At 34.2% G+C, this 26,230-nt stretch overlaps 1 protein-coding gene, 1 long non-coding RNA gene and 1 pseudogene across 3 annotated transcripts; 1 reads left to right on the top strand and 2 right to left on the bottom strand.

Annotated features, from left to right (window-relative positions):
• Nucleotides 1-331: 331 nt before the first annotated feature.
• Nucleotides 332-4,729, bottom strand: LOC114752702 (cysteine-rich receptor-like protein kinase 2). Its single transcript, XM_028941431.1, has 8 exons — nucleotides 4,268-4,729; nucleotides 2,701-3,098; nucleotides 2,477-2,602; nucleotides 2,214-2,341; nucleotides 1,600-1,813; nucleotides 1,254-1,485; nucleotides 961-1,111; nucleotides 332-831 (listed from the first exon to the last, which is right to left on the bottom strand). The coding sequence occupies exons 1-8, from the start codon at nucleotides 4,660-4,662 to the stop codon at nucleotides 517-519; spliced, it is 1,959 nt and encodes a 652-aa protein (XP_028797264.1). The 5' UTR covers nucleotides 4,663-4,729; the 3' UTR covers nucleotides 332-516.
• Nucleotides 4,730-8,784: 4,055 nt separating this feature from the next.
• On the top strand, nucleotides 8,785-11,304 carry LOC114752707 (uncharacterized). 2 transcript variants are annotated; one of them, XR_003740886.1, is made up of 3 exons: nucleotides 8,785-9,112; nucleotides 9,503-9,696; nucleotides 11,126-11,304. It is a non-coding gene; the product is annotated as an uncharacterized LOC114752707 (long non-coding RNA). The 2 variants fall into 2 exon arrangements; XR_003740885.1 differs by having other exon boundaries at nucleotides 9,497-9,696.
• An 8,679-nt stretch (nucleotides 11,305-19,983) lies between these two features.
• Nucleotides 19,984-25,973, bottom strand: LOC114752700 (cysteine-rich receptor-like protein kinase 2; annotated as a pseudogene).
• Between the last annotated feature and the right edge of the window lie 257 nt (nucleotides 25,974-26,230).

Below are 26,230 nucleotides of genomic sequence, written 5' to 3'. Positions count from 1 at the left end.
GTTAATCATCAATATTAGAACTACCCTTAATAGAAACTTCTTAACATGTTGTAATCACCATAGGAATTACTTGGAGATGTAATGGATAAATATTAGAGTTTTATACTTAGGACTAAATTAAATATTCAACTAGCTTTTATATTACAAGCCGAAAGTAGGTAGTATATTCATATCAACCTATTCATATTGACTAGTGAGTGTTAGGAAGAATAATCTTCAGGAACGGCCGGTAGTTAATGAAGATATTATCTGCCCAGCTGCATCATATCAAGAAGTGTTGAAGCAAAAGCTAACATGTAGATATTCAATGTAATAAGATTACCAATTTGAGTACACATAATTCAAAGGCACTGATTTATCTTACACCATAGGCCAAGTGGCCATCATTGCATACAAACATTGCTAACTGCAAAGTTGACGTTTCATTGTAATCAAATCTTGAGTAATGGAATGAAGAAGAAGAACACTTTATTTACTTTTCCGTTGCTAATTGTATGATCATGCGTGTGAAGCAAATCACCTTCCTGATAAAATGGAAGTAGAGAGAACAGCATTTGATGAAGACGAACTGTGAGTGACAGAAGTGTCTCTTTTGGGCCAAGAAGTAGGATCAACATAGACAGGCATAGTTGGCTGGTTGTGCTCCATTAAGCTCTTTCTTTTCAGCATTCTAACAACTTCAGACATTCTTGGCCTTGCTGCAGGAGATGCTTGCGTGCAAAGTAGCCCAATTTCTATTATTTTCGTTACTTCTTCCGCATCATACTCGTTTGGGTCTAAGGTTTTGTCCACAAATGCTATATGCATTCCTCTCTCATAAAGTTTCCAAGCCTGGGATCAAAGTGATCATATATATAATGAAAAAAAGGGTTAATTGTCTGAACACTAAATCCAGCACTTGAAATTTGTTCAATGAAATGCAATCCATTGTCATGTTTTTACTACTAGGAATTTACTTACTCTTTGGAGGAGGTATTCACTTTCATCATCAACCTTCAATGCACTACTTTTTTGTCCACTTATGATTTCTAGGATTACAACACCATAGCTATAAGTATCAACCTTTTCTGATAATTGTCCATGCATTGCATACTCAGGTGCCACATATCCCCTAAAAAAAACATATCACTGATTGCATAATGAAAAGTGTCTAAAGGTGTGATAGCAATGTTCCATTCTATCAGCAACGCATGATTTCTTCTAATAATAATAAAAGTAAATAAATAGGATAAATTGTATGTGCATTCACTTACATTGTTCCAACAAAATTTGTATTAAGATGAGATTGGTCTCTTGGAAGAAGCCTTGCTAGTCCAAAATCAGCAATTTTAGGTTGAAAATCATCATCCAATAGGATGTTGCTAGCTTTTATATCTCTATGTATAACACAAACATGGAATTCCTCATGTAAATATGCCAAACCTCTTGCAGTGCCAAAAATTATCGCATAACGTTGCATCCAACTCAGAGAGCCTTTATTCTCACCTATTTTCATCACTTTACAGTGTAAGAAATAAGGATAAAAGAAGAATAGAAGAATTAAAGCTGATTCTCAAAACAATATAAGATATTCATTTAACAGATTGATTTTGTCTGTACCAAATAAGAATTGGCCAACATTGTTGTTTTTCATGTACTCGTAAACAAGAAGTCTCTCTTGGCCTTTATTGCAACATCCCAAAAGTCGAACAATATTTCGATGATGAATATTACTTATCAACTTCACTTCACTCTCAAAATCTTTCTCCATCTGTTCGGATTGGCTTAAATCCAATTTCTTGATAGCAACTACCTTTCCATTTTTCAAAGTACCCTGTTCAACAAAGACAGTATACTTAAGACTAAAGAACATGCTTATAGTTCACCAAAAAGAAAAAGGGAACATGCTTATAGAAAGTTTTATTTATCTTCATTCAGAATGTGCAGATGTTTAACAATAAATTAATTTTGAAATGAACTATAACCTTTTAGTGAAAGATCAACCTTCGCTTTTTTTTTTTTTTTTATGAGCCCGATTCACATATGAGAGGACAAAAATATTAAAGAACTAATGAAATCTTGGCAGAGTGTGACAAACAATAGCACGCCTATGTGTGTTCACCCGGGAAAAAAAAAAAAAAAAGAACAACCTCAATGCAACAAGCCCAACAAGTGTCTCCCGATAAATGACATCAACTGTAATAATTAAAAAAAAAAAGTTTTATGAGGTCTACCTTGTACAAATCACCAAAGGCTTGTTCTCCTAGTTTATATTTTTCACTGAAATTTTTTGTCGCTGACTTTAGATCTTTATACCTATAGTTAACAGGGCCTTTTAACTCAGTTGCTCCCAAAATATCACCTGCAAGGAAAATAAAATTAAAGTAAAAAAATCTCGCGCAGCCAATAACAAATCATATGCAAAGCAATTAATGCAAGGATAATCACATTAAATAATTTCAAATTAAATAATAAAGACCATTTTCGGTTATCTTACCTTTAGGAACCATCTTCGATGACTTTGATCGCATATACAAAGCAAATAATGCTAGTATAATCAAAATAAAACATGTTCCTCCAACGACTCCACCAATAATAACGGCCTTCTTCTTGCTTGAATCTCCTACAAATCACAAGAAAAATGTTGACCCACTAAGTTTTCACCGAAAGCCAATGCAAAATATATATCGAGGCCATTTCAAGTTTACTGTAATAATCCACCTTGTTTCAAGAAGTGATTGATGTTAGTGGTTTGATTGTCAGCAAAGAAGGAAGTGGTGGAATATCTCATGAAGCAGCCGAAATCAAAAGTCTTAGCATTTGAGTTTGGGAGACAAATCTGAAAATTTCTCAAGGCAATGTTCAAGCAATTGTCGCAACCGCTTTGTGTGAGAGTCTCAACACATTGAGCAAAGGCATAAATGTTTGAGCCGTTGCTGTTAGGTACTGTCGTTTTGGTGGCTGCAAAGTAACCTGGGATTCTTGGGGTGGCTATTTCCAGATTCCTCAGAACTTGTTGCACAGTTGAAGCAAGTTCAGTTGAGTTTCTTGTTTCATTCCCGCAATTAATGTTGTTGCCCGCGTCTGTTGACTGGTCAAAGAAGCTACTGCTCTCGTACCTGCGTAAGATGCATGAAAAATCAGGTTTCTAATTAATTTTAGGCAAGGTACTGGAAACTTATTAGTTCAAGAGAGTCGATGGTGTAACCGTAATTAAATTGGAATCAACCCAATTATTAAAATAACATGTACAATTAAAATATAGATAATATGTATAACTCTGTAAATGAGTAATATTTAAATAGACAAGGCATTAACTCTGAAGAGTGGGGTTTCAAGCTTAGCAAAGAAAAAATATGTATAAAAATCAACCCGTCAACCTATTCAAAACTCTTGACCAGATCAGACTAATTCACTGGTCCAACCGGCCAACCCAAGTTGAGTTTTAATACCGTAATTTTAGGTAATTTGGATTCTGAAAAAGGTACAATCCTGCTTGCAATCATTAAAGACTTCATCATAACTAGTCATCCAAAATACGCGTGTTGTGCGTGTCACCCATGTATGTGCTCAACTGATATCCTGAATAACTAATTATGCAATTCAAATTCCAGGTACTATTTGACTCGAGCTGCTCTTCTGCATTTCTTTCCCTACTCGTAAAACCCAAACATAAAAAATTACTTAAAGGGATATCAGTCTCTTCTCAACCCAATCACTGTTGAGAGCATTCAAAGTGGGTCATATTTGTCATTTCTCTGATTGGATAGACTTTTTGTGGAGACGAAGGAAGCAAAATAATGTAGTAACTCAACCTCTTAATATAATAGCTAGATATTCCCTTCGGTATAAAATATAAGTTAAAATTTTTTAAAAAAATTTTTTTTATAAAATAAAATTCACTTTTGTCCAAATATTGATTGAGTTTTTTTTTTTCAATTTTACCCTCATATATATTTTTTCTTCTTTAATTCATTTATTATATCTTTTACTTATTCTCTTCATTGATAAGGGTATATTAGAAAAAACAAATATATACCTTACACATTTATCATTTTAAATTGATTTTAATTAGTTTTTTAATAAACATAATGGATAAAGTTTAGCTTATATTTTGAATCGGAGGGAGTATTAATTTAAGGAAATTAAGAGAATTTTTTAAGTTAATTATTTATAATAATGAGGTGTTGTTAGTTACAACTATTACTTTTTATCCTACCTTGAACAAATAGTGGTAAACTATACTGTCAGATTCAGCGATTCAAGAAAAGTCAAAGTGGCGCCGTACCTGATGAAGCAACCGTCGTATGTGATGTGGGCACCGTTGGAGGCGGCGGGGCAGTTGTGTCGGATCTTATCGGCGGCGAAGTCAAAGCAAGAGAGACAGTCGGCGATGGAGAGGTAGTTTCTGCACTGAAAAAGGCCATAAGTGGGGTTGTTACCCTCCACTGCTTGCTCCGTGGCGAAGTGTTTGCTCTGGTTGCTGATCTGCGTTCTCATGCTTCGAAACGTTGCGTTTAGGTTGTCTTGGAAGATGGACACGTCGCTGACGTTGATTTGGCTGCACCCTATCGTCACCAGAGTCGTCTGAGGGTCTGAAACGACGCCGTCCAGAGTCCACCATGACCAGACTGTGAAGCTCAACAAGAAGAAGAAGGGTTTTTGTCGCAGGTGAGGCAGCATGATGTGTTTCTCACTTTCAGGGAGCGAGAGAGATGAAGGAAGGAATCTAGTTGTCTTCGGTAAGCATGGTGTTTGAAGAACACTGCAACTGAATGTTTTACATATAGCTTCGAATATATCTTGCGTTGGTGAGGGGTGACTGATAACTCATTATTTTAAATATCTTTAAAAAATATTTTGAATAATTTTTAGAGAGTTATTAATACATTTTAAAAGCTTTCTAAAAATTAATTAAAAGATTTGATTTTGAGCATGATTTGGATATCATTTTATAAGTATCCTAGTTTTTTAAAATAAAATAAAAGCAGTTAAAATTTTATTATTTTATTTTTGTCTTCTTCTACTTCAATTTCTGTTAGTTTATTTATTTCTTTTTATTTTATTTGCTTTGCTTTTAAAGTTGTCTTTTGTTGTTTTTATTTTTTCCTCCTCTACAGGGGACGCACTGCTCAGGTGATGGAAAACAGAAAGGAGGACATTTGAAAAGAGTGGAACGTAGCGTTTGGATGAAGGGACTTGGGGGCTTTGCGAGGAGAAGGGAATCAGGAATTGACAGAGGGATTCATCATTGTCTAAGGGATATTCGGCTGGGTCTTGAAGAAAAAAGGCGGCCGAACTGGTTCGAAAGGAGGGGAAGATTTCATCATCGTCTTAGCCAGAGGGATCTTGGTCTCTGCTTTTAGGGAGCTGCGGAGCTGGTTCTGGCTCGACAAAGAGAGGGAGGCGCCGAACTGGTTGTGGCGAAGGAGGAAGGAAGGCCGCCGAACTGATTGGCGCCTTCTTTGCTGCACCCAGACAATAAATTTCAGGCCAAAAAATTGAACTCATCGGCAAGCCAAATGCAGGTTCCAGGATACTTCGTCTAGATGACTAGATTTGAAGTTGGAATATCAATATTGTATATTTTATGCTAATGAAGTTAACAATTAGGGTTAAAAAATTGAAAAACAAAACACTTTATAAAATTAAAGAATTAATTGAAATCTTATATAAAATTATAAGGCCAATTAAATATGCAATTTTATCTTTGTTTTATTCTTGTTTTCTTTTAAGTTTTGCATCTCTTTGATTCAACATTTAGTGGGTGTTTGTGAATGCTTAAAAGTATTTTTTAGAAGCATTTTTTTTTTATAAAATAAGATAAATTTTTTCATATATTTATTTTGTAAACCATAAAAATATTTTTAAATTATGATTTTATTTGTATCCAAACACCTCCTTGTTGTGAAAACATTTATTAAGTTATGGTGAGATGATGGAGGAAAGATGGAAAAGTAAAGTCAGAAAATGTTCGATTTAATAAAATCTCTTCCGTGATTTAGAGTTGGATCTAAAACATTTCGTTTTATTCTCTTTCTCTATACAATCACACTTCACCTCTTTTTTGAGATATGATTAATTAATTAATCATCTAAATACATACAGGTAGTTTTTTACTTAAGACCTGTTTAAAACGATTTATAAATAGCTTTTTAACAGTGATTTATAAAACACAAGATAAATATATTATAAGAGTTTTGTTTTTATTTACATGAATCATGTTTGTAAATCATTTTGAATGCCATACCAAACACAACCTTAATATACGTTAGAGGCCTATATATCTAAGTGATGATTATTAGTACTTCGAAAGTCATGGGTTGAGCTGATTGAAATCTACATCGTCATGATCACCATGTAGGGGCATGAAAGCGACTGCACAATATATCACGAAATGACTAATTATTAATTTGCTGACTGTTGACTCGACCCTCACAAGTCGCTCCAAGAACCCCAACTTACGTCTTCATCACGTTACCATCATCTTGCATCCTAGCTAGCGGCCTAAAAGGACACAATGGCGATTTCGCTTTGTCATCCAAAAAAAAAAAGAGTAATTCTTTGCAATAACTACTGGAATCCATTGATTCAAGACAAGTCAAAAGTTAGTTGACCTCTTATGGTCAAGGACTCGCTCTTTATAATAAGACTAATTAATAAAAGGATAAAACTAGTATGGGAAAACAGTCAATTGCTATAAGTAAATAATCGAGTACTCTTTCAGTTCTAAATATAACACTTTTTTTATTATTATTTTTTAATATAAATTATACTATAAAAAGGGTCTTATATTTAGAACGAGAAAATTATCTAAAAGTGGCAATTATTATAGAGGAAGTAACAGGAGTGCTGATTTCCTAGCCACTCATATATATATATATATATTATCGCTACCTCTTGTTTGCCCATTTATTATCCAACTTATTTCCCGAAGACTCTGTCCTATTTTGCATGTTGATGTTTTGAGTGTGACTCTATCCCCTCAAGTGGGACTCTCGTTTTGCTTCTTTTCTATTATTGGGTCTCTGAATCATTAATTGATTCTTTAATAGAAATAAAATAATAATATTCACATTTCACCCAAAAAATAATAACGTTCACCATTGCCGTTTACTTTGAAGGCACCATTTGCCCCTATTGTGAAATTGGCACGAGGATGCTACCTATAGATGTTTAATTATTGACCCTTGCTAATTGCTCCCGGCCTCAGAGAGATATCCACCTTGCGTCTACTCCCGGGTTTTTATCGAGTTTTTCCTGTTTGTACCGGGTTGTTTGGAGAACAATTCATCTGCTAAACCAAAGGCCCGTTTACTAGTTTTCAATTTGAATCAGTCGATCCGGTCTGATTTTTCGAATCTTAAAATTATGTCTAGTTAACTCATTTTTCATAGTTGTTAGCTGCCTTGTATTAGTTCTCTGCCTTAATTTTGCAAGCTATATTAATTAATCTGATTTCCTCTTCTATTTTTTAAAATCTGTTTCAAGTGCATACTAAATTAAACCCACCCAACCCCCAAAAACATGCATATAATGAGAGGAAAAGAAGGAGAAAGGACAATTATGTTGAAACAACTACTAAGAGAGTTGTTTTAGTTTAATTAGAGGTAAAGCTTCTGCTCGAAAAGGTTACTTGGCTCAATAAAACCCAAAAAACTGTTTTTGGCAGTGGGGATGCATGCTTAGTGCTTGTTGGAATGATGATTAGGATTCCCAAATATATTTATTGGACAAAATTTCTCTAGTACATTTAGTTTTATACTCACAGAAAAATATATTTTTTTTATAAATTGAGATAAACTTCTCAATATATTTACTTTATATATTGTAAAAAATACTTTCAAAGCTATAATCTTGTTCCTACCCAATCGATCCCAAAATAGATTTTTAATAAAATTAAATAAGGAGATATCTATTTCAGATTCACTTTGAAAAGGTGGTGATCATCAGGGAGAAGTGGAAGAAGACAAAAGACTTGTACAATCCTCAAAAACAACTTTTTAATTATAATTTTTGAAATACAAAATAAATAGGAAAGAGAAATTTTTTCTCAACTTAAATTTATAAGTGCTTATACTAAATAGCGCTGAGTAAGTTCCACTGTAAGCGAAAGCTGAGATAGAATGGATGAAAAATTTTAATGATTTCAATGTAAAAAAATTCATAAAAATAAATTTAAATTAATACCTTTTATATTATAATATGTACCATAAAATTTCACTATTAATACCTTTTAAATTTAAAATATTATAATATTTAGGAAGAGTATTTTTTTCTTACATATTTTCACTATTAACATTTTACAATTCTATTTTTAAAAATTGTCGTGCTGTGAGGTTTTGTGACTCTTTGAATTATTGCTTCTGTCAATGAATTCATCTCCCAATCGAGGAGGATCGATACATGTTTCGATGCCATATTGAACTAATCGTTCAACTGACTAAGTTTGGAATATCCATTAGGCCAAAGGAATTTCCTACCCTGTGCCAGAACGTGTGATGTTTTGATTCTTCTATAATTCGTTACAATCTTCTTTTTCTCCTTTGCGGATTGGTTCTTATCAGCACTCGGTGTCCGCGATTTCAACTGTGATTTCTTTGATTAAGTTCAGGTAACAATGATGTAGCACAATGTTGCATATACATGCTGTAGTTGTTAATGTTACCTGATCAATAGTAGATCCTGATATTAAATTATTTGCAGCTCAAGACCAGACTTTGATAGTTTTTGGCGTCACTAAATGATATGAAGCTGTGAGACTTTGCTCAAGAATTTATGAACTTTTACTTCATTAGTGGTTTTCCTAGCTAGTTCCACCAATACCAATGCCAGCATATATTTTCTGAACCGTTATGTTGTGCAGCCGGACAAGATCGCTGCTGTAGAGACGCTGGACAGGAATTGTATTCATCTACTCACTTCACTTGAGGTCAGAGACGGAGTTGCGCACTTTCATTCCCGCATTGGCTGGGATTGAGGTTGGAGTTGGCTAGGCTTTGCAAAGGTTTAAGACCAGTAGGCTGCAATATGGCGTGGATGCCGCGAATCTTTGGGACAAATTTGACATCAACACTAGGTCCTTCTGCACCTTATTCCTCTAGATTCTTCTCCAAATCAGCTCCGTACATCAGTAATGCCTCCTTCCTTTCTCTACCATTTCTCCACGCTTCATTTTCATTCACTATTTGATATGCCCAAAGCAAAAATATCGGACAATTTTGGTAATTGTAAAAGCGGCCCTGTCAATGTGTAGATTTTAGCTTCGTAATAGCTGGTCTATTCAAAATCTGATCCCCCCCCCCTCTTGAATCTCTTGCACCTCTTAGTGCTGCCATTCGTTGGGATAAATGGGAATGAGGGTTTCATTGTTTTCTCGTTGTTGAGTTTGTATAACTTGGAGAAATAACCTGCTTTAAGCCTTACCCAGGATTAGCTATTCTAGAATTAAATAAGTGACCATGCTTCTTCAGTCTTAAAGTGTCCTCACATGTGGATAAGTCTTCTTGTTATTAAGTGGCAGACCTATGGATACGATAAAGTCTTGTTTTGACGCTTGCTACTGCAGCAAAGGTTGGAATCCCCGAGTTTGTAAATGGAATAGGGAATGGAGTTGAATCCCATGTTGCTAAGCTTGAAACAGAAATTGGTGACTTCCAGAAGCTTCTCGTCTGTCGTACCCTCAAGCTCAAGAAGCTGGGCTTTCCTTGCAAACATGTAATCCCAATCACATCTCTGCTTGCTTTCTCTCCATGCAGATACAAGAACATATTATCATTTGTAAAAGCACCTATGCATATGCCTTAATATTCATGCATATATGTCATGTCAATGACCAATATCTTGTGTCTTCAAGATATTTCTTAAATTTTTAAATTCTTGGTAATTTCTCTTAACACGTTTGTTGCTGAACTTTCATTGTTGTCTCTATTTTTTTGTACAAATTTATGGATTTATCATACACTTTGTTTCTGTTCGTTAAATCCTTCTTTTCTTTGGCTGGTGTCATTATTCAAATTTTAATATTTTTGTTTTCCCACCAAATGCCACTTTATGAACCAGATCTGTTATGCTCAGGTCCTTTTTATTTGGAATTTGTCTTAGAATCTGTTAGCTTCGTGTTTTTACCTTTTTATTTTTTGGCTCAGAATGGATGCTTACCCAGTTTTCGCCAGAAAGTATGCCAATAGTGCAGCATTATTTCCTGGCATCTTGCTGGTATAATTTGACAGTACGATTATGTCCTATAGCTATGCTTCATGTACAGAACTTTATTGGATTCTAGAAGAATAAGCAGCTGGAATCTGAATTCACCTTTATTGAAGTGGATGATAGATGTCAACCGTCTTATTTTGTTCCGCTGCTAAAAATAATTGTAAATCTCACTAGTGCGTGTGTTATATTGCGTTCTGATGTTGCACGTCATCTTCTTACAGCTGATTGGAAGCAGGTTCCTGATGGCTCCCTTGTACGAAAGTTGAACTGACTTGCGTTTTCAAGCAATTGTTTGTGGCTAGCGCTTAGTAATAGCAGGTCTTTTGTGGTTATATGGGTAAAAGGTGCTTCCTTAACGTACTACATAGCATTCTACCCCTTGATTGACTCTGTCGCTGATAGAATGCCACGACTTATATACAGTAGAAAGAAGAGAAAATTTGGAGGGTATAGGGATGGTTATGCTATGAAGAGTAACTTCCCTGCCATGCTGTCATATGTTGCCTAATGTGTTGTCAATGATCTGAGTGAGTTTATTATGCGTCGTCAATTTCTATGAGGATGTGGTGTCAATTTCCAAGGGGTTAGGATGCTCAGTTATTTTGATTTCATTGTAATATATACGTACTGGACTGATTATTAGGGAATCTATGTGAGCTATTATTCAGCCCTTTTATGGGAGATTAGATTTTCTTGGTGGCTTTTTTCTATTAGATTATTTGGACCTAGCTGAAGAACGATAACTCACTGGCTTGTTAAAAAGGCTGCAGGGGTATGACCATTTTATCTTTGGCAGAAATAAAGGTTTTGTGATGTTTCCACTATCTTTTTTTAAGACACCTTTAATTGATATTCTTTTTGGACCATAAGACATTAAAATGCGTGGGGCCTACATGCAAACTCTTTGTAACCTATAGTTTTTGCTTTGCAGAGGAAGTTAATATTGAAATATGCACACAAGTACAGGCTGGGATTATGGAGGCCTCGAGCTGAACTAATCAAATCGTGATCGGTTTCTTAATAACTTTTCTTTATCACACCTGAAGTTCTAGATGCGCCAATATGTGAATGCTGGATTTCGCATGGAAAGAACAAGTCTATTGCTTCTGATAATACTCAACTTCATTCCATTCAGAACATGTGGATAATTTTTGGTATTTGCACCATTGAAACACGAGACTTGTGCTAATTGACCGTCGGTGTGGCTGGTGCATTTACTGCATTTGTCTAATCGTATGACTTGTTTTTGGCAAGTATGAGACTGATGAATTGAATGATTCAGCAATGCTTCATTTATTCCATGATAGCTATTGTAAAACTCAACGATGCTCTTTATTTACTCTTTTTTTTTCTCCCCCCTGGTGTCAAGCGCATGTATCTTCTTATTCTACCAAGTCTATTTGAAACACTATCAATCCTTAAAATGTGAGCACTTTTAAACTTTGGTTTGTTATGTCATGAGGAATAAATCCTTTCTCTTAGGTATAATCTGATCAACGAATGCTCTTTAGTTTTGCAGTCATGTGCATCCCTTCCTAATTGTTCAATAATTGATCAGATCTGATATTAACTTGTGGTTGAATTATGAAAGTATGATGTGAATATGATTATGACAATAGTAAAAATGAAATTAATGCAAACATGGAAGAAAAAAATGAAAAAAAGATAAATTTAATTTTCAGATAGGTACGAAATGCAACTTATAGAAAGATCTAATCCTATTTCAAAAGTTATAACTTATATATAGGATTAACGACCACCGAAAGTAACAATTAATGGAACTTACCATCCTCCCACTTTCTTTTTCGTTTTTTTTTTTCCTTGGGTGCTTAAGGTCATAGACCTGCTGAGTATGGGGGCCATAATCAATGCAATGCTTTCAAAAGTGAAAACACCATTCCACTCGAAAGAAAAAGGTAGGCTTCAACTTAATTTAAGGCCAAACGCTTTGTAGTATAATAGCATTGATGCTTTTCTATAGATTGTAACTGAGAGGTCATCGGTTCAATTCTGCTTATAATCTCAAGTTGTTAGTGCCTGTCCTTTTAATTAAAAAAAAAAAAAGCATAGATGGTTACAGAATGGTTTGTCCTTGGGCTTCAAATGTCAGTACGTGCCTAGGGTTTCCCTTTCTTCAAGGATTCATGTCTTGGTTCCTTGTACAATACTTATTTAACTCTGTGGTGGAGCTCCCATTGTGCTGTGGCTATCCATTCCCATTCCATGGCAGTTATTTAGCAGGGATTCCATGGGCTTGATTTCCTTAGAAATTGATGTGGCAAGGACCAGAGTGGTATAGCTTCAGTATCAGTTACTATTCATATGAGAGATAGCACGCAAACCAAAGAGTATATGATACTCTTGATAAGCCATAATTCATTAGAGATTTATAAGATGCATAAAGTATTTTGATATTAACATGCTTTACTCTCATTCTATTCTCATAAAACAGATTTCTTTAAAAACAAAATTAAAGAGGTAGGTACTAACAAGCAGGATCAAACCCTTGATCTACCATTTATAGAGGAGCTTTTATGTCACTAGGTGACAAGACCGTTTGCCATAAAAGAGAAATTTAGAATGCATATCAAGATTATTACTTAGAACACTTGCTTGGGCTGTAGGCATTATGAATATTTAGCAGCCTACAATACAGATAGTACAGAAAAACATAATAAATGCTAAATTTAGTATATATCGTGTTTATTTAACAGTTAGTCAGAAGATTTGACTTCCATTTATTGTGAAAGACAAAGCAATTCCAGTACATTGTTCTAACTCTCAAAATAACTGGAGTCAAATCTCCTCTAGCTGTCATAAATCTGATATTTTTCAAAATAAAGAATTCATGTAAAGAGATTACCTCATAACCTGTTTCCATGATGAGAACCTCGTCCTCAATTCATTGTTCAAACATTGGCAAGCGAAAAAAGGACACTTGATGCCAAGATTGAAGATAAAATTTCTTAAAGGAGTTCATGCTTATAAATCATGTGGCTTAAAGGCTAACTATGATGTTATCAAGCCAGTGGCCACAGGATAAAACAAGCAGAATAGTGGAAGTAAGAACCAAAAGACGTATCATATATTCATAGTAGCCCAAGAGTAGAGCTGAAACAGATTAACTTGAGACAGAAGATTATCGATCCTCAGGTGCCAAATCCAAGATCCAGATGGAGCAGCACATTTCTTGCATGGGGAAGAATTTATGAACATAGTAGATCAGTAAAACTCCAAAGAATCAAGACAATGAACATGCTAAGAAACTATAGTTAACTCCAATTGATTGATTTTGGCCTCTTGGTGCATGCCCAGATTCCAAATAAGTAAGAAGATTGACAGGATAAATTTTTAAATCTGGTCATAAGAGGAGTAAGCACAGGACAACACCAATTAACAAGACACAAATACCAAAAGAATTTCAAAAGGGGAGAAACTCTTAAAGCTTCAATGCCACCCTCCCATGCATGAATGTGCATGTCTTGTGTAGACAGATATACACAAAATAATTTCACTAGAGGAGTAGGTACAGGACTGTACCAATACGTGACAATTTAATTTGAAGTTTGAGCAAATTCTCTGAGTTCAGTAGGTTCCTCTCTGCACCATCAAAATGAAATGGAATGTGTAATCCTGGTTCAATAGTTATGACCTGCAAAATAAATAAATGAAAAAGAACAAATTGTTAACTAATATGTGAATGAACGATGTCAATCAGCACGGCTATAGCATGCAAACAATAAAACTCTTGCATGATCGCCATGTTCCTATATAAGGAAAGGGCAAAAATTGTCATTCTCGGCCAGAAAAATATCCCTGGGTGTAATTTTTTAAGACTTCCTTCAGTTAAATGTAGCATGCTTTAGAAGACCTTGACTATCAAATACTTTTAAACATATTAGCTGGAAATATCTGTTGCTCTTAGCGCATCCAATGAAACTCTATAGGACTAAGGCAGGAATGAATATGGACACGTTATATAAAGTTCCAGTGGTTGAGTTCATCTCAATTTAGAGAAACTTAAGGCAAGAAAACTTACAACACCTGCCTTGAGAGGATAGTCATAGCTGATCCTTGAACAATCATGTATATCCACTACCAAGTAGTGAGCTAGACCAATAAAAGATGAACATACAGGTCCAGTCTGTATTTATCTTTTCAAACTAGCCTAAAAATTTGTAGAGCCAACAAATAATTCTACTAATCTTTGTACACAGAGATTAACCAAGCTGTATTTTTCAAGTATGCATAAAGAAACCGATAGAAGTGGGGTTCAGTGTATGGTAGGCACTGCTTGGAACACCTCTCAAAATTCCAATCCCCTTGAGTCCTTTCTGGAGCATTTCAACCTAAGCAACCAGACCATTTCAAATAATGTAATTAAGGTAAACAAGCTTCAAGTCTGAAGTAGTTAGTTGAATAAACAGAAAGATCAAGTGAAGCAAAAGTAAAGTGCCAGTAAAAAACATACCGTTCTAGCAAAAGAGATACTAAAAAGTTGTCAGAACACACATATGACTGTTGCTGATTATGCAAAATAGTATGATGGGTTAAACACTTATAAGATATCGGTCATCATGCATAGGGTTGATTGCCTCAACCAATATGGCATAAAAATTTAAAATCTTTTCTTTTGGCACATTAATTCAAAATACAAGGGAAAAAAATATATCGGAAACTGTTATTAACCTTTACTCTGTTTTTTTTTTTTTGGGTCCTTAAGTGTAAACATTTAGAGAGAGAAAAGCTTGATGACTGAGAATTGTTACAACTCTCCTTTCAGTTAGTCGCTGTGCCATTCTATAATGATAGAATTCCTAAATACTTAAATGCCCTAAATTTGAAATATGAAATATGAAAAAAAATTAAATAACCCTTAATTTGAAATATGAAATATGAAAAAATTAAATAACCATAATAGTTAAATAAACAACAACTTTAATTTATCAAATAAGAACAATTAAGATAGCAACAACTAATTTCACAAAATAAATTGTTAAAATTGCTACGCTTTAAAATTTTTGAGATGAATTTGCACGCAAAAATCTTTTAGGCGCCCAACTGAGTGAAAATTTTTGAACGAATTTGTATCTTAACCTTTCAAAATACCTCTTACTTTATATAGGAATTAAGACATTTTAAATAACCATATGAGATTCTCATATTTTGTTAATTGATGTCTTTCTCTAAAACTTAAATTTAAGACCTTATTTAAAAAAGTCCTGATTTTATAGTAGGTCAGCCCAGCTGTTGTTTCTTATTATATCACACTATCGCTTGTAAGGTGACTTCCACGATACCTCATGATGCTAGTCTTCTCTTTTTTCCCTTTCAGTCATTGCTGAAAATTTGAAAGTCTTCCAACCCCATCATGCAAATTAGAAGCCCTGCTTGACTCTAGAAGCAAGCGAACAAGTCAAATGGACCACACTCACAATTTCAAAGCGCGTGGGGACGAGGCTTTTCTTAAATTGCTTTGCCATCCTTTGCATATATTAATGTTGCTATGCACCCTTCAAGAATTTGGAAATGAAATGACGATATTGAAATGTGGAGAAATGGCTCCATTATCCCTCTGATTCACCTGCCTTATTAATTCTTTTCTGATAAAAAAAATTATAGATACTTAATCCTCAGCAATTTATTTATCCACAAAAAATATTTTAAATCAAAATATATCCCCATCTGCTGTGGCCAAATTATATATGTTTATACATATATAACTGAAGATTTCCTTTTGTTAAAAAACACAAAAATATACAGTTTCAAACATCATTTTCCTATTCATCTGAGTTACTTTCAAATGCGTAATATTGTCAGAAATGTTTACTAAACTTAATCATAGTAATTAACGAATTATACAAATCTCGAAGGACATGATCATTTTCATTTCATTAATTATTAATGATAACAACAATTAAGACAATGATGATCACTAGTTTCAAGAAAATTACATCACTTCACATACAAACTTAACTTAAAAATAGCGTTAAGGTGCAAATTTACTATGTAAGTTTAAAATCATGATAACTTTTTTAATGTTAACAATATTATCTGTCAATATAACCAATTAGTTTTTTATGGTAATGGGCAAAATTGCTATGATTCAAAATTTTTAAGACAAATTTGCACATAAAAATCTTTCAGGTGCCCAATTGAGTGAAAATTTTCAGACGAATTTGTATCTTAACGCTTTCAAAATATCTCTTAGGACTTTATGAATTAAGACATTTTAAATAACCATGAGATTCTCATATTTTGTTAATTGATATCTTTCTCTCAAACTTAAGTTTAAGACCTTATTTTAAAAAGTCCTGATTTTATAGTAGGTCAGCCCAGCTGTTGTTTCTTATTATATCACACTATCGCTTGTAAGGTGACTTCCACGATACCTCATGATGCTAGTCTTCTCTTTTTTCCCTTTCGGTCATTGTTGAAAATTTGAAAGTCTTCCAACCCCATCATGCAAATTAGAAGTTCTCCTTGACTCTAGAAACAAGCGAACAAATCAAAAGGCTTGGCTTTTCTTAAATTGCTTTGCCATCCTTTGCATATATTAATGTTGCTATGCACCCTTCAAGAATTTGGAAATGAAATGACGATATTGAAATGTGGAGAAATGGCTCCATTATCCCCCTGACTCACTTGCCTTATTAATTCTTTTCTGATAAAAAATTATAGATACTTAATCCTCAGCAATTTATTTATCCACAAAAAATATTTTAAATCAAAATATATCCCCATCTGCCGTGGCTAAATTATATGTTTATACATATATAACTGAAGATTTCCTTTTGTTAAAAAACACAAAAATATACAGTTTCAAACATCATTTTCCTATTCATCTGAGTTACTTTCAAATGCGTAATATTGTCAGAAATGTTTACTAAACTTAATCATAGTAATTAGCGAATTATACACATCTCGAAGGACATGATCATTTTCATTTCATTAATTATTAATAATAGTGGGAGATGAGAGGGATATTCACTCAGAAAAAAGACAAAGAAAATCCAAGTCATATTCCGTTCTTTAGAAAACACAAATAATATTTTATTATGTCTTTTTTTTTAACCAGCATATTTTATTATTTCTAGTTCTTTGAGGGGAAAAATAAAATGAGATGACATGTGTGTATATGAATATGTGTTTGTGTTAAATGGTGCTGCTTGTTTTAGGTTTTGTGTCTCGTGAGAATTTCTACTCCATTATTTAATTTTCTTAAAAAACATTAAGAATTTAATTTTATGGTGAAGTAAATGTCCCAAAAATTTATAAAGAATAATTGAATTAAACATTTTTATAACTTGATCAAACTCCTTTTACATATATATACAACTATATATACTGTTGGCAAAAAAGGAAAAAAAAAACTATATGTACTATCCGGCACTACATATTTGTGTCTTCGGTCCAAGTAGGAGTTTTTTTTTTTTTTATAGAATACAATTTATAATGAAACGAATTCAATAATTTGATTGGATATAAAAAAGATATGAGAAGTCAATTTCCGCACATCTTAATAAGACGAAAATAAATCGCATTATTCATAATATATAAGTAATGTGGTTTTCCATTGATTTTATATGTTATATTAACAATTAATATTTATAGTATATAAATGAGGATATACAATAGATTTATTAGAAAAATTGAAAATAAAAATGAAAAATTTAGTTCAGTCAAGTCAACCAAGGCAGCTCAAATTATATATAGCTAACCATATATATTTATCCCGGTCCCTTTTGGCCGAGCACTTTAGAAAAGTTCAAGCACAGTGCCAACTTTTTTGTTGCTCTCTCTCACACATCCCTTCTTCCTCCCCCTTCCCCTCCCCTTCTCACAGAGCCAACAATCAGATTTTTTTTTTTTGGTCAAAAAGAGCCAACAATCAGATTGATCGATGGTTCAACCTCCTGATCTCTTTCCTCTCTCATGGACCTTCATATTCTTCACATTTGGGATCCTAGGCGGGGTCGTTTCGGATCCACAGACCCATCTTCTGAACAGCGAGTGTAATCCGTACTTCATTTCCAACGTATCTCTGGGCTCCAATGTCTCCGTCTTCAACCAAAACCTAAACGGAACTCTGCGAGACATCAGAGAGCAGATCTGTGTCCAGAACAAGCACTTCGTCACGGCACAGCAAAGCAATGGAGGAAATCCCGTTGCTACGCTTTTTCAATGCAGAAACTATCTCTCCGTCGCCGACTGTGTAGCCTGCTTCAATGCGGCTACCGATCAAATCCGCTACCAATTAGTTCTAGATCCAACTATAAATAAAATATAGTGGCAACCTAAAACATTCTCCTAGGGAGCAATTTTGGAATTCTAATTGCAAAATGGACCTAGTTATTTATATGCAAATACAGTACCGCTACTCTAGAATGATGCAAGCATACTCTAAATGCAAATTTGTTATGATTATGCACCTAAGCAAACAAATGCAGACTACAGCTATATGTTTAATGCAGATAGGGATGTGATCCCAAATATAGGACCTGGCTTAGGTTCCCGGCAATGGATGGGCGTAAAAAATAATTGGGACCAAGTTATGGAAGGTACTGAGAGGGTGGTTCTTTCTGGGGGGAGGGTACTGTTAAGTGGAAGATGGAAAAGTATGACATGTTCTCTCTTAAGTTTGCCTACATTATGTGAAGAAAGCTTATGAAGCCTTGTTTAGTAGATAATTTTTTTCTCCACAAATCTCTGGGAATGGTGAACAATGGGAAGCCTGGCTGTGGAGGCACACTGAGATTACATGCGAAAGTATTTAGATGCTTTTATGCTGATCAGTTTGCTTAATGAGTCTGAGGCGTGCATGGGATGGACTCGATAAATGATTCTGCATATTCCAATTTTGTTGATCCAACAAAGTGGGACAATAGAGGCATACTCAAAAGAGATATAATTTAAATGATTAATTAAATTACTACCTCCAGTCCTAAATATAAAAACCAATTTGTAATGTAAATTAGCTTTTATATTTAGAACCAGAGATAATATTTAAAGCTTAAATTATATGACATTATGTTAGTTCTTAATAGCAGTAAAATTGAAATTTTTATTTTAAAAGTAACATCAAGAATTAAATTTTTATGTTTAAATTTCCTAAACAAATTTTTGCCGCTTTAAGAGGGTTACCCAAGATGAGGCGTACTCTCATGAAAATGAATGTTAAAAAAATGGCTTGGGCAAGCGACATAAATTTGATCCATGTAGCTCTTAACCTCCTGCAGTTATATTAATTAACCTGAGTGAGTGCATGGTCCCTTTATAGGCATAGCAATAGTAGAATATAAGTAAAACCTAGTGCCGTTTGAAAAACCGAAATGATCAATTAAGTTGGTATACCATCTCTGCCTGAAGATCTTTGCAGAAACTACTTTGCCGTAATCAAGTACCTATAATAGGGTGATTCTTTTGAATGTTTTCTATAACTCTGAAATTATCTTCCTCGTTTATTCTGTGTTTCCATATTTCAGGGGAACCCTTTTTTGGGTGGGTTTGATCACCATCCCTTGTGTGCAGTTCTGTGTATGAAATTCTTCCATCAATATTTCAGACAAGATATGACATTTTCCTTCTCTGCTTTTATGCTATGTTCTGGTGATAATGTATATTTGTTTGACCTGATTATGGGTAACCATTTTAATTCACATTTATACAGCAAAAGATGAAGACACCCAACTAGACTTGCTGAACGAGGATACAACAACATAGTCGTGGCAATGACAAACTACCCAGATTATATTGCACAATTCATGTTTCAATGTTTCATTGTACTCAAATCTTCAGTAATGTAATGAAGGCGAATGCTTACTCCAGTTTTTTCCTTCTTCAATATTATTATTATTATTTTCTGGGGGTTCAAACTCGCATCGCCTTCCTGATGGAATAGAAGTGGAGACAGTAGCATTTGATCGAGATGAACTATTACTAAGCATCTCTTCTATTCCCCACATTAGAATCAACATAAACAGGCATAGTGGGTCGCTTGTGATCTATTAAGCCACCTTTGCTTTCGATCATATCAACAACTTCAAACATTGTTGGCCTTGCTGCAGGAGATGCTTGCGTGCAAAGCAATCCAATCTCTATGATTTTCTTTACTTCTTCTGCATCATACTCATTTGGATCTAAGGTTTCATCCACAAACTCCATGTGCATACCTCTCTCGTACAGTTTCCAAGCCTGCCAAGGGGCATCAAAGTCATACAAGATAGAGGGAAAAAGATTGTGTGGTGTTGAGCAGTCAAAAATAATCGTTTGTCACGCTATATTGAAAATAATTTGATTAGTTAAATCTGCATTTGTAATTTCTTCAAATAAAAACCTTTCCTTTGGTATATCAGTTTTGAGAATTCGCCTACTCTTTGAAGAAGGAATTCGCCTTGATCATCATTCTTTAATTCACCACTCTTTTGCCCACTTATAATTTCTAAGACTACAACACCATAGCAATAGGTGTCAACCTTCTCAGATAATTGTCCATGCATTACATACTCAGGTGCAGTGTATCCCCTAGATAACAAAAGCAAAAGGATCAAAAACTTACCATATGTAAGACACAAGACGCAACAAGACACAGAAACTTACACGACCAACGACAAAAACAAATTTCAACTATTCATGTGCAACTTAAAAGTGTTGTATCACATTTCTAGCGAGTCATGAACATACACAAGTCTTCATGCTTTGTGGAAACAACTAAACATTTGAGAAAAGATATAGTTGCTAGAGTTTGTCGCGTTTGATCAGCAAATGAGTTGTTACAATCATTTGTGCCAATATGATATATAGAGTGCAGAAAATATGAATAATCACATATGTTATTACTTACATTGTTCCCACAAATTTTGTATTGAGATGAGATTGGTCCCTTGGCAAAAGCCTTGCCAATCCAAAATCTGCAATTTTAGGCTGGAAATCATCATCCAAGAGGATGTTGCTGGGCTTTATATCCCTATGTATGATGCAAACGTGAAATCCCTCATGAAGATGTGCCAAACCCCTTGCAGTGCCTAAAATTATACCATAACGTTGCTTCCAATTGAGAGAACCTCTATCTTCACCTATTTCCAGCACTTTAGATAGTAAGGGAAAGGGAACAAAAAAACATAAAAATAGAGAAAGCAGATGATTGTCAACTACAAAGGAAATTTCTTCGAGTACTAAATTGAATATACCAAATAAGAACTGGCCAACATTGTTGTTCTTCATGTACTCGTAGACAAGGAATCTCTCTTGGCCTTTGCTGCAACATCCAAGAAGTCGAACAAGATTTCGATGATGAACATTACTTATTAGCTTCACTTCACTTTCAAAATCTTCATCCATCTTTTTGGATTGCTCTAGAGCCAATTTCTTTATGGCAATTACTTCTCCATTTTTCAGAGTACCCTGTTCAATGAAGAGATCATATTTCTAGACTATAGACTGTGCTTGAGGGAAATGCCATCCTTTAATTGAGAATTAGACACATTTTCCTGTGTATTTCATGGAATCTAAGAAATACATTGTACTTTCTATATATCTTTATACAAAAAAGCCTCTATACGAAAGTGTCTCTTGAAAAAAGATATGGACTGTAATAATACAAATGACTGTTTGCGTGTGAGTTTTTTTTTTTTGGGGGGGGGGGGTTTTACCTTGTATACATCACCAAAACCTCCTTCTCCTAATTTATTCTCTTCATTGAAATTTTTTGTTGCAGACTTCAGATCTTTATACCTGTAGTTAACTGGGCCTTTCAACTCAGTTGCTCCCAAAATGTCAACTGCAAGAAAAACCACAATTAGAAGTAGTTAGGGGTTCATCCCTTTCAAATTAAAACCCTCATATTCCTTTGGCAGGAAAAAGTTAAAACTAGAGCATCACAATGAATCTTGACTAATAAAGATTTTTCTAGTTATCTTACCTCTATGAACTCTCTTGAACAATGATCGTCTATACAAAGCAAATAATGCAAGAAGAATCAAAATAAAAGATGCACTTCCAACGACTCCACCAATAATGGTCTTCTTGCTTGAATCTCCTACGAGTCACAACTGTTTGAAGTTAAATTGTATTATATTTGCTCATGTCAATTGTTTCTTGGCATGCACTGCACATAGTCATTCAGGAGTTTAAAGTTTAGAACTCTACCTTGTTTCAAGATGCGTTTGATATCGGTGGTCTGATTAGCAGTAAAAAATGCAGAGGTGGAGTATCTCATGAAGCAACCAGCATAAAAAATCTTAGCATTTGAGTTGGGAATACAAATCTGAAAATTTCTTAAGCCAGACTCCAAGCAATCCTGGCAGCCACTTTGAGTGACAGTCTGGAGACATTGAGCAAAGGCATAAATATTTGAACCATTACTGTTGGGTACTGGCGTTATAGTGGCTGCAAAGAAACCAGGTATTCTTGGTGTTGCTTCTACCAGATTCTTTAGCCCTTGTTGCACAGTTGAAGCAAGTTCTGTGGAGTTTTTAGCCACAGGATTCCCACACACAATGTGGTTCCCACCATCTGTGGACTGGTCGAAGAAAATACTGCTCTCATACCTTGAAAAACACACAAAAATATGCCATCTTTATGATTCTAAAAAATGTCACTTTTATGACCACATTAAGGGACATCGGTTACCTGAGATGTTAGTGGTGTGATTGTTTTATCATTTTATGGTGTTGCAAACTGTGCAGTTGTCTCTACTGTGGAACACTTTTCAATCAGTTGAAGGATTTTATGTGTTTAGAATTAATATACCCGCTTGGAGGGGTTCGAAGAAAATCGATAGAGGTGTCACTGAGGACAGTTGAAAAGATTGTCTTTAGCCTATAAAGAAAAGCAGAGCAACCAAGGATTTTAAGCATAATGACGACAAAGCACGGCAACAACAAAGTTGTTAACTCCATGATTCATCAACCCAAAATCATCGGGGCTTAAGGTCTTCTCCCATGGCCATGGGTGAGCAACGGCCAAAAAAGTCCGAACTCTCAAGCTTCTCGTCATGCGCTTCTTGGTAGCAAATTTCTGTGTCACAAACCCGAACAACAAGAAATGCAGAACCAAAGATCTCATGGAACAATAAAAATACAGCAAGATTTCGTCGTCGTCGCTCAGCATGATTTGAGGTAAATTTCAGAAAATTTCTGCAAAGTTTCAGAGCTAAAGCAAGGGCGGAAATTTCAGAGCATAACCACGAACAAATTCATCGACGAAGAAGAAAAATTCATCGACGAAGTTGTGCATGCCCTGGGTTATCACTCCGTCATCCTCTATCAGAGCAAGAAGGAGATAGCCGAAAAGGCAGGAGGATGAGCGGCGGTCGCAGAAACGGCGTTGGGCAAGGGACTGTGACGAGTGTGACGGTAAAATGGAGACATGCGACGGTGACTGGGAAGAGGGATTGAGAGCAGTGGAGAGAACTCCCTGTAATCGGGGCCCATTCGTCTTTGGAAAAGAAAATGATTAATAAATGGAGTTAACATAATTAAGATTTAATATAATTTTTGTTCCCTTAGATTTACCCTGGATTCTAGTCTCTCGAGTTCTAAATAATAAATTTTAGTTTTTTAAATTTCATTTCATTTAAAATATTGATCTTTATAATCTAATAAAAATTTAAATTATTTTATTCTTTAAAGAGCCAAAATCTATAGTTTGAAAATTAAAGGACCAAAATTAAAATAAAAATAAACTTGAGAGATTATAGATTATATTAACCCTATAATTTTTATACATTAAGTTTATTCATGTTTTGATTTTAATCCTTTAAATTTTAAAATTATGAGTTTTGATCTCTCAAGAAATAAATTGATCTAAATTTTATTAAAGTATAAAGACTAATATTTAAAGGACTAAAATTAAAATGAAATAGACATGTCAAATATTCTGTTAAACCCAATTAAACAAAATTATTCTCACACATCTTTTTGGGGTGAATCTCGCTTTGAATTTTAGTGGCGTTTCCGGTTTGTCTTTCAAGTTTCAACAATTCTTTTGTGCAAACAAAGCCTAAAGCCTTAGAAATTTAATGACTTGTATATCTTAATGGCCGAAAATATATCTTCATGTTGTAATTTCGTATAATCCTTCTCCCGTAACTTTTTTTAAAATCTTTTTGGATTAATACAAACTTTGATCTCTTAAGTTTAATCTCATTTAAGTTTTAATCCTTTAAATTTTAAATCACAGATCTTGGTTCTTCAAATTTCTTTTCATTTAAAATATTAATTTCTATAATCTAATAAAAATTTAGATCATTTTATAGAACCAAAACCTATAATTTGAAATTTGAGGGACCAAAACCAAAATGAAGGTAAAGTTAAAGGACCAAAGATTATATTAACCCTAATCTTTTTAACTAAATTAAGTATTTTAAAACAAGTTAAAATAAATTAGGGCAATAAATACATAAAAATTAAACTTTTTTTAAGTAAGTTATTATTTAATAAGGAAGCAAATAAATGAGAGAAATACCGGTAATAAAATAAAACACCAAAAAAAATATAGAGTGAGAAAAAGATGATAAGAATGAATTAAAAAAAAAATTAAGGAGTGAAATTGGTAAAAATATATTTAATGTTTAAATACCTTTTAGTTACATCTTATGAAAAAACCAAGCCAATTCAAATTTGATAATCTTATTAAAAGGAGGGGGAGGGAGTAACATTTTGGCTTAAACTCTTAATTTTATTAGTATTTTTAAAAAAAAATCATTAACTTCAGATCATGATTTTTTTTTACCAATTATTGTTATTGAAAAAGGAAAATCATCTTGTAGGTGCCTAAAATTTGCCTTAATTTCTAATTTGGTGTCTTTGTATTTTATTCTGTTAGTATAATTAACTTTTGAATAAGGATTAACGGTACTAATAGAAAAAAAAATACATAGATACCAAATTAAAAGTTAAGAGAAACTATAATTATCTCCAAAATAGTTTTTTCCTACAGAGAATACTTTGTTAAGATTTAAAATTTCAATGTGAACATGTTTTTTTAAAGTCGGCATATTTTGTTAACAAAGGTTAAAAAACCATTTTATAAAATTAAAAAGGCCAAAACAAAACCTTATCCAACAAAGAAAAGAAGTGCAATTTTGCCTCTCTTAGACATTATACAATTATGGGTCTCATTCTTTAACTCCAGCGAAACTCTTGTTTTAAAAACAATTCTTATAATTAGGACCAGTTAATATAAAAGAATATTAAAAACAACATGTTTATCTCTTTTTTTTTTAAAAAAAAAAAGGTCAAAGTTGGTCGGATACCTGAGGAAGCAACCTTCGTATATGACCCGGGCACCAGTGGCGGAGACCGAGCAGTTGTCGTATATATGAACGGCGGCGAAGTCGAAGCAAGTGAGGCAGTCTTTGATGGAAAGGTAGTTTCTGCACTGAAAAACGCCGTACGCCGGATTGCTACCCTTCACTGCCTGCGCCACCGCGGAGTGTTTGCTCTGGTTGCTGACCTGCGCTCTCAGGCTTCGCATCGACGCGTTTAGGTTCTTGTTGAAGATGGCCACGTCACTGACATTATAGCTGCTGCACCCTGATTTCACATAACTGAGCTGCGGCTCTGAAACGACGCCGTCAAGAGTCCACCATGTCCAGATTGTGAAGCTCAACAAGAAGATGAAGGACAAGGGATTTTGTTGCAGGTTTAGCAGCAGCATGGTGTTTTAGTCTTATTCCTTGCAGAGTGTAGAGAGAGAGAGAGACAGAAAGAATGAAGAATGAACAGTGAAGGCGGATATCTCTTTGAAAAGTATAAGCCAGCTTGATGCTTCAAAGTCACTTCAAATTTCTGATATAGATGTTCAATTATCATTGATTTTTTCTCCCCTGGCCTCTAATAAATATAACCCTTAATTGGTGATTTTATTTTGATCCTAAAAACCTCATTTCTCTAATAAAAGCTTTTAACTTCTATGTTTATTCTAGTTGCTGGCATAAGAGTGCGTTCAAAAAGCACAATTAATGATGAAGGGAGTTTTTCAGCATACTTGTCAACTTAGAATCCATCTAGAATCACTTATAAGTAATTTTTCA

The sequence above is a fragment of the Neltuma alba genome, unplaced genomic scaffold, assembly GCF_004799145.2.
Source record: "Neltuma alba isolate B1F8T4 unplaced genomic scaffold, ASM479914v2 tig00007504_pilon, whole genome shotgun sequence".
In the NCBI taxonomy this organism is placed as follows: Eukaryota; Viridiplantae; Streptophyta; class Magnoliopsida; order Fabales; family Fabaceae; genus Neltuma; species Neltuma alba.
The sequence above is the reverse complement of the archived record's forward strand: the minus strand, read 5'-3'. Positions and strand labels throughout refer to the sequence as shown.